Source organism: Papilio machaon, chromosome 3 (genome assembly GCF_912999745.1).
Source record: "Papilio machaon chromosome 3, ilPapMach1.1, whole genome shotgun sequence".
NCBI lineage: Eukaryota > Metazoa > Arthropoda > Insecta > Lepidoptera > Papilionidae > Papilio > Papilio machaon.
Genome location: NC_059988.1, coordinates 1,544,162 through 1,558,329, shown reverse-complemented (window position 1 = coordinate 1,558,329; position 14,168 = coordinate 1,544,162). Strand labels below are relative to the sequence as shown.

Sequence of the window (14,168 nt, the reverse complement as noted above, 5' to 3'; positions counted from 1 at the left end):
TGTAAATGTAAAACCACTACTATAAGATCTATAAAAATGCTTTTCCTGCAAATATTGTCGTTTGCAAATTGTGTTTAGAGCATATTATGACCAATGTTACGACTATCTTAATAGACATTTGCAACTTGTTTACTAAATAACTCTTTTTTAATTAACAAACAAGCGAACAAAAAGACAGCATACCGCCTACAAAAAAAGTCGATTGATTCGATAAAAAGTCGACTCGTTAAACAGGCATTGCTTGAGATAAATCCATCGGACGCGAGTGTAAAAGCTAATTATAACCGAATGACAGCGAGCGAAGCTGCGTGTGAATGCAGTATGAAATTTTAATTACTTATATTCATACTTTTTTATCTTTGCTCTTGGTAACTTTATTTTGTGGTCGGGTTTCGTGCGAGGCAAAAGCTTGGCCGGTTTTCTGCCACAAATAGGTATGCCTTTGTTCAGCATCAGTCAGTTTAAGACCAAAATCTCCGTTTAAAATATAGTGTCAACTTTGTTTTATCAAGAATAACAAGGATGACGATATGTTTTATACATAGATTTGGATCTCGGAAACCCACGGTAAATTTTTTAAAATTAATGTTTCATTTATTATCACTTTAATAAAAAAATAATTAAGCTGTTAATTAAAGTACTTAAATCAGATCGCAGTTAAGGAAATAGGTTACATGTATTATGTTAAATAGTCACTTAACACTTTATTAGTTACTTTGGCTCGGGCAAGCGGACGTAACTAATGACCCAATTTTTATTTCGTTCCATCAAATAAAAACATAATTGGCGATAAAATTACATTATTCGCTGTTGACAAAGTATATGGGAAGGAAAAAATTAAGCTCCGTTAAATCACCAATTAAGCATCAGAATCTATTGAAGTACTGACTAAAATTAAATAAATAAGATAAATTTTTTTCATATTTTCAATGTATTAAATGAGATTGTTCGATGGTTTCGGATCTCAGGTCGATTCTATTTATACCTTTAATTAAGTAGTAGGTAGTTAATTTTATGTCTGACTAAATAAAATTTTTTGCGCATTTCAAAGTAAAGTTGTTTTTATCTTTTTACATTGGTAATGAATAGCTATTTCTTCTAGTTTAATAGAAAATGAGTTTGTTCATTGATCGAGCGACAATTACAATCAACATATTTCTTCTAAAATTGGAAATCATTTTTTTTTCTAGACTTCAATGATATAAAATTAGATTCGAGTGATAACTCATAGTAGGGGATGGCAGTAGCAGAGCGTTGTGAGCACGGGCCGAGAGTGCGCCGTTAGTGCCCAGACGGCCACTTGGTTACTGCTAATGCCCCGACAGACCATTGACAATGCTCCGCAATACAACTGTACTTGTGTTTTGTCTACAGATGCTTGGCTATGGTTGGCTGTTTTGATGTTTTTATTTTTTATCGCAGACTTTATGGGATATATTTTTATAAGTATAATAACACGGATGAACGGAAAGCGTCATAGATGACATTGATTAAGAAGGGAGTTATCACTGAAATGTTGAGAACATCCTGGTGCTACCCCACATAGAGTGGGATAAAGATAGAGTGTTAATGATAAGGTGACGTGGTGAAGATGACTTACCATCGAACTTCCTCGCTCTGACGGTGAGGATGTCCGCCAGTTTGGCCAGCTCGCTTCGCAGCGAGTCGGTCAGCTGTTGATGTGCGCGCTGCGTTAACGCTACGTTCGCTTTAGGCCCACAACAACCTTTGTTGAGACAGAGACCACCCGCGTCTGTAAAAAAAAATATATTATGTTAATATGACTTCTGATTATAAAGATCAGTTTAAATTCTTACGCATATTAATCTATGAAATGTTTATATGTTTGTCTTCACGCGTTTCTAAACCACAGGAGAAATTTTGATGAAAATTTTGTTCTTGGGACGCCAGAGAAGGTTTGTGACCGACAAAATTTAAACGTAAAATAAAAACAAAACAATGATTTTTTCGTTATTAATTTGTTGTTTCATCTAAATAACTAATGTACGTGTATATGTTTTACCTTCTTTTTACAAACAAAACATGTTACAAAATTTGGGATCGACTACCAGGGTCACATAAATTGATGTGCAACGCAAACATCGTTCGGGAGTGTTGGCTTCGGTCACCTCTGAAGCAATTTATCGACCGGTCGGGTCCCCAACTGCTGGCTTAATGCAATAACGCCTCGGGCTAGACGGATGTTTAAACTTATTTGGGCCCCCATCGATACACGATGAAGGTCGGACCCCACTGTACTTGGTACAGACTCCATCTAAATTAAGACAAGATTTTCAATTTAAATATGCCTCGTTATTCGTCTAGCATTAGTTAAGAAAAGGCTATAATAAATTGGCTGGATGGAAATCATAAGAAATAGTTTACGTAATAGAAAGACTTAGTATTTTAAAGAAGGTATCTCTAATACCTAGACAATAGGAAAAAATAGAAACCTTCGTACTACATTTTCTTTTACAAGAGGTATAATACTATATTGTTTAATTAAAAATAAAACATTTCAAAACTTCATTACAGAATGTAGCTGTGCTTTCAACCTCTGAGCCGGGATAAACAAGATTATGTGCTGTTTCATTTAATACGCACAATGAAATATCAACTTTTATGTAATGAGATAGAGTGCATTATGACTTATTTGAAAAATAGTGAATTCAATTTAAATTTTTAGTATGGTGCAATATTTTAAAGAAAACGGATGATTGTTATTAAAAACAATTTCAAACAAAATTCACTCAAAAGTAACATAAAAAAACAATTTCAAACAAAATGCATTCAAAAGTACCATAAAAAACAATCTCAAACAAAATACACTAAAAAGAAACAAAATAATGTCATGAAAACTTCTTTCTTTCTTTCTTCTCTCTTTCAAAAACCCTCTAAACTCTAAAGAAAGTTCTCTTCTTTCTTGTAACATGTCTATATTGTATAATTATTGTTGTTTCGCAGTCGGTGTCGGCCGAAGTAAATAGGTGACATTTTATATTTGAGATGTATTAGACATACTTACGTTTATGTCCCTACTTAGGCCGAAACCGACTCCAAAATAACAATAATTATACAATATAGACATGTTACAAGAAAGAAGAGAACTTTCTTTAGAGTTTAGAGGGTTTTTGAAAGAGAGAAGAAAGAAAGAAAGAAGTTTTCATGACATTATTTTGTTTCTTTTTAGTGTATTTTGTTTGAGATTGTTTTTTATGGTACTTTTGAATGCATTTTGTTTGAAATTGTTTTTTTATGTTACTTTTGAGTGAATTTTGTTTGAAATTGTTTTTTTACGTTACTTTTGAGTGCATTTTGTTTGAAATTGTTTTTTTACGTTACTTTTGAGTGCATTTTGTTTGAAATTGTTTTTTTTAAGTTACTTTTGAGCGCATTTTGTTTGAGATAGTTTTTTTTTGTTTTGAAGTCGGCTATTTTTTTTTCTTAAAATGTTTGTTTTATTTCTCAATTTTTAGTGAATTTGAAGTTTAATTACAAATTTCCTTAATACGTATAAGAACATAAATAAGACAAATAAAGAAAAGGACTTTCCTATTTAATATGTGTGTACTTCAATTCAAAAACTAATTTAGAATACACCAGATAACCACTTATCCTTTAAACAATGAAATAATTATCAAAATCGGTATACAAATTGAAAATTAACGAACTCATACATCGTAGCATGCCTTTAATTTAGTCCAGCCGCGCGCCGCAGTAGCATTTTTCGAATGCGCGTAGTTTTTAATAATTTAATATCTTCCAAACTATTGATCAGAATTACATAGTTTAAAGGCTAATGTAATCTGCATTTAATACTCTAGCCATCAAACATATTTATTTGGATAAGGATTCATATCGAATATAATATAATAGCGCCGTAAGCTTACGACGCTGTTTTTCGTGTGCAATTTAATCGAAGTTTGTTCATAATAACATGGTTTTTGTGAGACATCCATAGATGATAGATATATACCACCTGAGACTTTTATTTAGAAAATTTAAGGATCTATAATTACTCGATACATCATTTTAATGTAGGTCATATAGTTTGACCTACGTAAGCCCAGAAAGCAAATTTGTGCTATTCATTGTAACGCGATGTAGCATTTTTCGTTTCCGCGTAATTTTATTCTTACGATATCTCCTAAAATATTAGACAGAATGATATAGTTTCAATTGCAAATATAATCTACATTAAATTATCTTGATAATGAACATATTTATTTACATAAGGGTTAATACTGAACTTGAATAATAGCGTCGGAAATAGGGCATGAATTTAATTAATGTTTCTAAAGAAAAAAATGGTTATTGTGAGAAAACTATAAAAGATAGATATATGCTATCGCGGACTTTTATTTAGCACATTTAAAGAGCTACAATTCGCCATACATCATTTTTATGTAGGTCCTATAGTTTAGCCTACGTAAGCGCTGAAAGCAAAAATGTCCCTAATTTCCGCAACAAATTTTGAAGCTGTATTCAAAATCTACTAGTCTTCTAGTTATTTAAAAAAAAAACAAAAAAATGGGACCCACCTGCAAGCACTTCCTTTCGATTAAAATAATTTTTATCAAAATCGGACCACCAGGGGCCGAGTTTCGCGGTAACACACATAAAAAAAAAAAAAAATACAGTCGAATTGATAACCTCCTTCTTTTTGAAGTCGGCTAAAAAGGCTGGAATAAACAAACTAAACTCAAAGTGAAATTTAACCCATAAGTATTGATTGCCTTTTTGATGGTCTATTACGTATATTTGTGACAGTTGCTAGAACGTATTCCTAACGTCATCAAAAAAATTGTATGGGGTTTTTTATTGTACTTTACGCGCGGTAGAGACCCTGCACAAATTCTAATACAAATTTTACCGATAACGTTACGATAACCATGCTAGGCCCCCTGGTCGTAGAATTTCACTGTCGTGACAGTTGCGGTATGTGACATTTGAGACAACAATATGTATTACGAGTTATACAAGTGTGACGGCAGTGGAATTCTACGGCGAGAACAACAAAATATCGACAAACAATAGAATGTCTAGATTATGCCAATTACATGATTCTGTTTTGTAAGTCACTTCGATAACCCTTTAACGGACACTGCAAAGACGTATGCTGTCATTTGGAATCCTATCAATTCCTAGAACGGGAGACGTTGAAAGTCTACATTCACTATCTGACGCTTAAAATAGCCAGTTGTCATTACGTATTGTATAAGCTATTATCTAAAATTACATGTTTACAAATCTTTGTTACAACACAACAGATGAAGCAGTTTTAAATGAAATTTATTATTTTTTAAAACTATGACAGTTACTTATTTTTATTTCTTATTTCGTTTTGATTATACATGTAGATTTAGTTGACGGCGTTCTTTAAACAGATTTTAATAACATTTTTGTAAATACATTTTAAAGACGTATAGTTTATTTCATAAGTTACATGTCGCCTATTGCCAAGTATACTGACTTTTGGAAATCCGCAACACCAAAGTGTAGATAAGTTGTCGAGCTCTAAGAGCGGGGTCAGATCTCTTATGACTTGGGCCATACAACAGACGTGCGCATCCCTAAAGCATGGGGGCGATCGGCGTTGAATCCTAGCGATAATATGCGCCACCGCATCGTTTGACATTTCAATGTTCATAGCAGTGCGCCGTTATCGAAGGGCGGGAGCGAAGGGCTCCCTTGTAAATATTCATTCGATTCATACTATGTCCCTGACCGGAGAGAACTAGGGAGAAATAAAGCCCTCTTTACTGCACATACGTTCATACAAGAGTCATTCAATGTTAAGACATACCGACATTATGCATTGACGAATAGTCAATACATATCACGTAGGCTATTCTTTTGTGTTCTTTTAGATTCGTGAGTAAATTTTAATTTAATTGACAATTGACTATCAATTGTTTGACGTCGTGATGATTAGCATATTTATATGCGTATTCTTTGAAGTGGCAGATTGATTGATTAACCGATGTACAATTTATTTTGGTGTTTGTTTTACAGATTCTTAAGAACAATTTCTAGCCTCCATACATATCGATATACACAAAACTCAGCTATGTTTTAATAAAACCTTTTACTAAAATGTTTTAATAAATATATAAGCTTTGATGATTTTTTGAAATTTCTCATGATTTAATAATATATTTTAATGCTTTGATCTTTAATATTCAAAGAAGCGAATGACAGTAGTAAAATTTATTTTATGCATTACGTGGCGAAATTGTTTCTTTATATATGAACTTTGACTTTTAAGTGGCAGGACGTGTTAGGAGCTGTATTTCCCTCTGTCAAATAAAAACGAATAAATTCTAAACTTGAATGTTTGTGTGATCGTTTTGTGTATGTAAACTTTTGATGTCACCCCACGCGAAAAGTGGCAGAATTTATTTAGTACAACGGCGGGCGGCTCGTTGTCCAGTCCATTTCTCTAAAGTCAAAGTAACTGAATGGGCCGTTGTGATTTAGTTCATGTTCCGAATATAATTCGTGCAGCCCCCAACGTCTTTAATCTCTGTGATGCTGCTAAAATAAACAGTCTCCCTCCGACAGTGATGTTTGAACAACTCATATCCGTTGACTGGGTAGGTCTTCGTTCAAAAACTTATCTCTGCGTAATAATAACGGATTTGTTTTTTTATAAAATGAAAAAAAAAAATGGTACTGATCCGTGTCTGTGCATGGAACTTAGAAAAACTACAAAGTTACATTATTATTTACAAATGCTATAAAACTCAAGAAACCAACAGTTGGTTGGTCAGTTTGTAACTTCGACTGACGACTTCGATGAACAATAAAACGACTTGAATGCGATTTTCACTTAGCTTCACTTAATATTTCTCATATTAAAAAATATCATAACATTATGATGAACTATAAAACGTACAGATCGATAAACGCATTCTAAACGTGGAGCTGACTCTACTTTTGCTTTAGATATTTCAGTATCGAACAACGTTCATTTCGCGTTTAAAACATGTCAAGAAATCTCAACACATGTGAACCTTTTAACTTTCATGCGCCGTTTACAAAGCCGAGAAAGCTTTCACGAGAAACAGTTTATAGATTATTGGCTGGTTGAAGTGGTTTCTTTAAGTAAAAAACCCGACAATATTAACTCGGAACGTGTTTTAAAGAGCCCACGTATACTTGAAATTATCTCGCAAATGTATCAGGTGGCAGTGGAGCTACCAAATTGTAAATTATGTTGTTGACAGTTATTTTATCGTAAAAATTTCATTACATTTTTATCTGTAACTTAATCGTTACGGAAATGATGTCCAATATAAAAAGGAACAGAATTTCTTCGCTCTAATAATGAGGGTCTGGACATAATGTGGGTGAATAACGAAATTTTGCGAAATTAATTGACAAAGGAATTTGATATTAAAAATGATTGAATTTGTTTTCAAATTTCACAACCATTTTTGTATCCACGCTATTCAAATTACGTTATTAAATACTGTGTATCTTTATAGCAGGAACTATTGAATATAAAAATGAGATGTTATAAACGATTTATTTTCAAACTCGGCCTCATAATTTATATAAGTCATAGAAAAATGTAGGTACCATTTATATTAACTGGTTATATCCTGCCAGTATACATGGTACAAAACACAACAATTCAATTAACGTCATTTTCAAAACAACTGGCAACACCGCCTCGTTACCGCGTTTATTAAAAGCGCGATATAATCTGTGCGAACGTATTTTACACGTAATTTTATTTCTAAACGGGCATTTTGTTAAACGTCGCGTCGCTGCGTAAATAACGTCTGAAATGGATTGTGAATCTGTTGCATTGCAGTTTCGGGTTGAATGAACAATATTGCTTAAAAGTAAAAATAAATATACTGCAAAATAAAAACTGCTTGTTTTAACAAACCAACCACAGATATAATAAACAATTAGACAGACTGAAGAAGATGTCGTGCTGTAAGTTTAAAAAAAATTGAAGTAAACTGTTTATAAATATGTTGCAAAGCAGCAGTGCAACATAATAAATAATACTTTTTATCTTAAGTGAAGAATACTAAACTATAATTTATAACCCAAAAGTAATTAAAACGTGGATTTTAAACATTCAAATGAAAAGGAAACGTGTGTAAATTGATAAAATACATGCACATGGCTACCGAGGCGTCAACATCCGTGAGGTGGAAAAAACATTGGATGGTAATTTACGCATAGCTGTTGAATTGTGGTCACATTAAAAAAAAAACGTTTATTTCGTTGCGGAAAATAATTTTAACACATATCAAACAAATTACAGATATCACGATATCTTTTCAAACTTGCACGTGAATACAATAAAAAATATATATTAGATTTAACTTCATATGTCAAAAGATTAGGTTCAGTCCAGTTTCATTTAACTAGATTTTTCTAATTTATAACAATATCAACTAGTGTCAGTATAAACGATTGACATAATTTAAATTTAAGCCATAAAAACAAAAGTAAAAGTTATTGTTTTATATAATTAAAAACTTTGTTGAATATAATTTATGTTAATACGATATATTAAGAAAGTTAATAGAAGCTAGAATGCTGATTACACGAGAGCTGTAAACAAGACTCGTGTGATTGCCCACTACTAAGGATACCATTTGTTATTTATAATCTACTAGTCGCCGTCCACGACTCCGTCCGCGCAGAATTAAAAAAAAAATCAATAAGTAGCCTATGTGTTCTACCAGACTGTGTTCTACATATGTGTCAAATTTCATCAAGAGCCATTGAGCTGTTATGGAGATACCTTCTAACAAATATTCATCCATACATCCATCTTAACTTTCGCATTTAAAGATTAATTATTTTCAACAATAATTATTATTATTATTATTATATTAGGTCCTTACATATAAAATTGGCGTTTTTCGTACTGGCCACTTTAATCACGAATTTCTCCTCTTTGGTAAGGAATTCCAAATTCAAATTTGTACAGCTATAGACTCATGTATTTGTGGTTCGATGACCGTCATTCATTTGTTTTTTTTCTTCTGTTTTTTTTCTGTTTGCGTCACTCATTTTACAAAATGGAAAACTTAAAATATCGCATTATTTACGAGTACGAGTTCCGCCGTGGCACTAGTGCTGCGGAAACGACTCGAAGGGTGAATGATGTGTATGGCGGTCGTGTTGCAAAAGAAAACGCAGTTCGTTTTTGGTTCCAACGTTTTCGTTCTGGAAATTTCGATCTGCAGAACAAGCCCCGTGGACGGCCTGAGACTCAAGTTGATAATGAAGAGTTGAAGGCTATTGTGGAAGCGGATCCATCGCAAACCACGTCCGAGTTAGCAGCAGGCTGCGATGTTAGTGATAAAACTGTTTTAATTCACTTGAAGCAAATTGGGAAGATTAAAAAGCTTGAAAGGTGGGTACCTCACAAATTGACTGAAGCAAACCGGCAAACGCGCGTCGACTGTTGCGTTACATTACTAAACCGGCACAATAATGAAGGTATTTTAAACCGAATCATTACCTGTGATGCAAAATGGGTTCTTTACGATAATCGGAAGCGCTCAGCGCAATGGTTGTATCCTGGCCAGCCAGCCAAATCCTGCTCCAAGCGAAAATTAGCCCCAAAAAAGTTACTTGTAAGCGTTTGGTGGACTAGTGCCGGTATTGTTCATTACAGTTTTCTCAAATCTGGCCAGACTATAACGGCTGATGTCTATTGTCAGCAATTGCAAACCATGATGGTAAAGCTAGCGGCTAAACAACCTAGGCTGGTCAATCGCTCCACGCCACTGCTGCTTCACGACAACGCTAGACCACACACTGCGCAACAGACGGCTACTAAATTAGAAGAGCTTCAATTGGAAAGTCTAAGACATCCTCCGTACTCCCCGGACCTTGCTCCAACAGATTACCATTTTTTTCGAAATTTGGATAACTTCTTGCAAGGGAAAAAATTCAACTCCGATGGGGCAGTCCAAATCGCCTTCAAAGGTTTTATTGATTCCCGTCCGACTGGTTTTTTTAGTAAAGGGATCAATGAACTACCCATGAGATGGCAAAAGTGCATAGAAAATAATGATTCATACTTTGATTAATTAAATATATTATATTAAAAATATTCGACTTTTTGTTCCTCCCATACAAAACGCCAATTTCATATGTAAGGACCTAATATTATTATTCGATCATTGTGGCGATCTTTGGAGGAGGCCTATGCTCAGCAGTGGGCGTTACGAGGCTGAATGGATGGATGATAATAATAAAATTCAGTATCTTTAACTAGCAAATTCATTCTACGACAGGTCTCAAAGACATGATATAAAGAAGCATTTAAGAAATGGAATACTTTTTCAATAACTTTAATAAAAACAATAAATTGAAATTTCCTGCTATTATATCATGTAAATATGATACTTATAAATTTGTACAATGTCTACGAATCTGCAATTTCTCTTAAACCAAGTAGCGTAGCCTCTTATCGACGTAAGTGAGGTAATCATTCTTTGCCGCGTTAATATTCGTTGCCTCGAGCGCCCTCCAACATGGCGCCGGCATTCAATTCATAATTTAAAAGGAAAACACTCCAGATTCGCGCGAACCTTTGAAGTAGGTGTCGGTGAAGAACGCCTCTATTATCACGCAATTTATTTACATAAAATCTCTTGTCGAAACAACGCAAGCCGCTGAGAGCAGACTTTCAGATAAATTATTAAACAAATCGTCATAGCTTTTGTCAGTCCTTTGAATAATGAGTAAAATGATACTCTTGTTTCTGTAAAATGTAATTGGAACAATTCACAGTTTTTATTGTTATTGATTTGAAATAAAACTTGACAAAGTACTAAATAAGTGATCTATTTTACTTATAGTTTACAAAATTGAAAATCAAGTCAGTTTAACATGTTGTGTAACATTAGCGAAATTAAGTAGATTAAAAAATAAAAAGACTGGAAACTGTTTGGTTATCATTATTACCACCCAAATAAAAAAACGTCTATAAATAAATCTTATATAGATAATTATTAAAAACCCTAACAATAGAACCATTAAGCGATTACAAGAGCGCTCGAAAGAAATCATGCGATAGCTATTTATTTGTGAAAACAATGATTACAGGGCATCGGCCGGCCACCTACGTCGGTATAATGAGAAACAAAATTACTGGCCGGCCACGCCACGGCCACATGGTCACATGCTAGATGACCGGAGCGGCCGATACATTATCCGAGAACAATGGCGGGTGAAGAAATGTCAAATACTCAATTACTACAAGTCTCCCTCTCACTACATTCTCACTTTGTAATGTATAATCGACTTTTTTACTTACATTTTTATGTAAATTACTTTGTAAAAATTATCAAACCTTCAAACTACAACTGAGTATTAACAATTCATAATATATATGCATATATATATACAATAAAAACCTATAAATAACTTTATTTATAGGTAAAATCTATTAATGTTGCCTTAGGCAAAAGAGATGGAAAGAGTAAAATTTCATATCGTCTTACGTAATTATGTGGCCCACCCAAGTGAACTCGCATTGAAGATTACAAAGTTTTTTGTTGAGAAAATCAACAAAATGAAGTCATCAAATGAAACGACTGATTTAATTTAGTGATGTCCTAACGACACATAAACTACGACGATTAACATTGAGTTCACGTCCAAATACTTATTATTGCCTTCAACGATAACACAAAGCCGACGTATGGTAGTTAAAAAGATTTATAAACAATATTATTATCTGCGCGGAGCATATTAAAAGGCAATAATATATTGTCTTGGGCATACAAAGTGACAGTCTATATTTATACAAGGTTTAAGTCAAGACGTACCCTTTCGTAGGTAACGATAAAGTAACTGTCCGCATAGTCTAAGAAACGAAACATCACATTTTCTACGTTTTACTTCGGTAAAATACTGTTCGTATCAAGATAAAATCAATTTATGACAACAGATAAATGTTTTAGTACAAATTCCGAGCGTTGATTTCGAAAGATCAAAGATAGAGACATATTTTGATTGTATGTCATGATAATAAAAATATATTGGAATTTCCTGACATACGTCACGTCCATTAAATATATCGATTTAAAATTATCGATAAATGAATCGATTTTTACAATTTTATCGTTTCATGGGTACATCACTATTTCCTATGGTGCGTTATGCTCAACGCTAATCTGTGGCGATTATGATCCGGGTTAATCCCATCGGCGCGCTATCGTTAACCGCTCAATGTATCATTTATAGGCCCGAGCGGCTTACTCCCGGATTACTTTAATACAATTGACACATTCCCCTATTACAAATGTATCGGAAATAATATAATGATACCGACAACAAATTACTGGCCGATTATTTTTTCATTTTTTTTACATTTTGATTTAACGAAAGCTGTTGACACTAAGTGCTAAAAAAGCTGGCCACTGAGTAACTAAATTTTAATTAATATTAAAATAAATTAAACATCCTCCATGGAGGTTTAACAAGCAAGTCTCGTGCGTGACGGTTTACCGAAGTGACATTATGAATACATAGTACATAATGTATAGTGTACTCGTAGTCCGTAGGCCTCGTGTACATTAGCAAGTAAATGAGCTTGTAGCTACCGCGTAATGGACTACTTACCGTCCTCTGCCAACGTCAACGGACTATTTTAGCGACGAGAAAATTTGTCAGTTAGTTGCCAGTTTCATCTAGTTAAATATAAATAAACTTGGGTCTGGCCGATTCACTTGCTTACTATCCTGGATACCCAAAACTCGATAAAGAACGATAAATAACAATAAATAATAGTTCGCTAACATGATATTTTTGTATGTTTGCCTGTCTGTCCACAAATGCGTGTTTGATTCGAGTAATCTCCAAAAGGGCTGGACCGATTTTGACGGGACTTTTAATGGAAGGTAGATTATGTGTGCGGGTAATTTAGTAACTTAGGCTATTTTTTCTGCGCTGTCATGGTCGCGGGCTAGAAAATCATAAAATACTAAGAACCTAGAAAGTTGATATGTCGCACATTGCACACGAAAAAAAATGTTAAATTCCACCAATAAATTAAATTCCAAAAGCGATGAATTCGCATTGCTAAACAAAATTAGCACTTACTTCCTAGTGATTAAGTTAACTTTTTATTGAATTGCAATTTTCATAGCCTGTACGGTTCCGCGAACGGAAGACGCAACCATCTGTGACAGCGCTGCGAAGCGCTTTCGACCGTTTCGGCCAATGATAGCTTCCTCGATGCGACAATGCGGGCTGTTTAAGCTGTACTCACGCCAATTTAAACTCTAATTAATATGACTTCCAGATTATAATGGTATATTTATACATATTAGATAATCCTTACGTATGTTATGGGAAAAATGCTCTTGCCATTTTTGTTAAAAACGGAAGCTAACTAGCAGAAACCGTATTAGAAGATTTATTATTAAGACAATACAGTCTCAATTTTCCTAATTTTTCTTAGTATATAGAACGCTTAGAACTGTAAATTTTGCAATAAGAGCCATATATTGGCTTAGTTCACATCAGGGTTCGCTTCGACGTTGTCTCGCTTTTGCGGTAGTGTTGCAGAGCCTTTGATAATTTTTTGAAAATACGATTGTAAACATCGAAAACTTGTATGTATTGTGACACGGATGTAGCGGAGATGCAGGCAACATTCCGAGACGACCTCTGCCGGACACTTGTGCAATTTTTGCATGCCTTCGACATTACGTAAGCATTCAATGCGAATTTTGTACCGGTCATGTTTTACAGGACTTTGCGTTGGCGTCGCATAATTTGATTTTATCATGAGACTTGATTTGTTATTTCAAGATTCCATACCAAATAATCGTATAAACTCCTCTTTTCAGTCCAAAAATATATGTGAAATTAGAAACAGATATATCTTACATTTATACTTTTAAAGTCAACTTTATGTCGTTCGTAACTGTACAATGGAGCAGACGTGTTGGCTCTTATTTTTTCCAGTTAGTAAAAACTCTATGAATGTTGTAGCAAAAAGTTACAAGGCTTTGGAGAGATATAATGTAGATTAGTGTTGATATAATTGTGTTTAAATTTCGGCGTCAATGTGTTAATATAATACAAATAAAGCGTCTGTAACTAAACATTATGTAGTTAAAACTAAAACAAGTAATAAAACACGAAATCTGCACACTGAGCGTGTTAAT

The 14,168-nt window shown here is 33.8% G+C and overlaps 1 protein-coding gene across 1 annotated transcript in view; it reads right to left on the bottom strand.

Moving 5' to 3' along the window:
• LOC106707814 (glypican-6) overlaps positions 1-14,168 on the bottom strand; it is a 58,938-nt gene that overhangs the window by 12,839 nt on the left and 31,931 nt on the right. Inside the window, exon 2 of the mRNA XM_045686513.1 lies at positions 1,601-1,753. Coding sequence (XP_045542469.1) covers positions 1,601-1,753 — 153 coding nt within the window. The remainder of the gene's footprint in view (positions 1-1,600; positions 1,754-14,168) is intronic.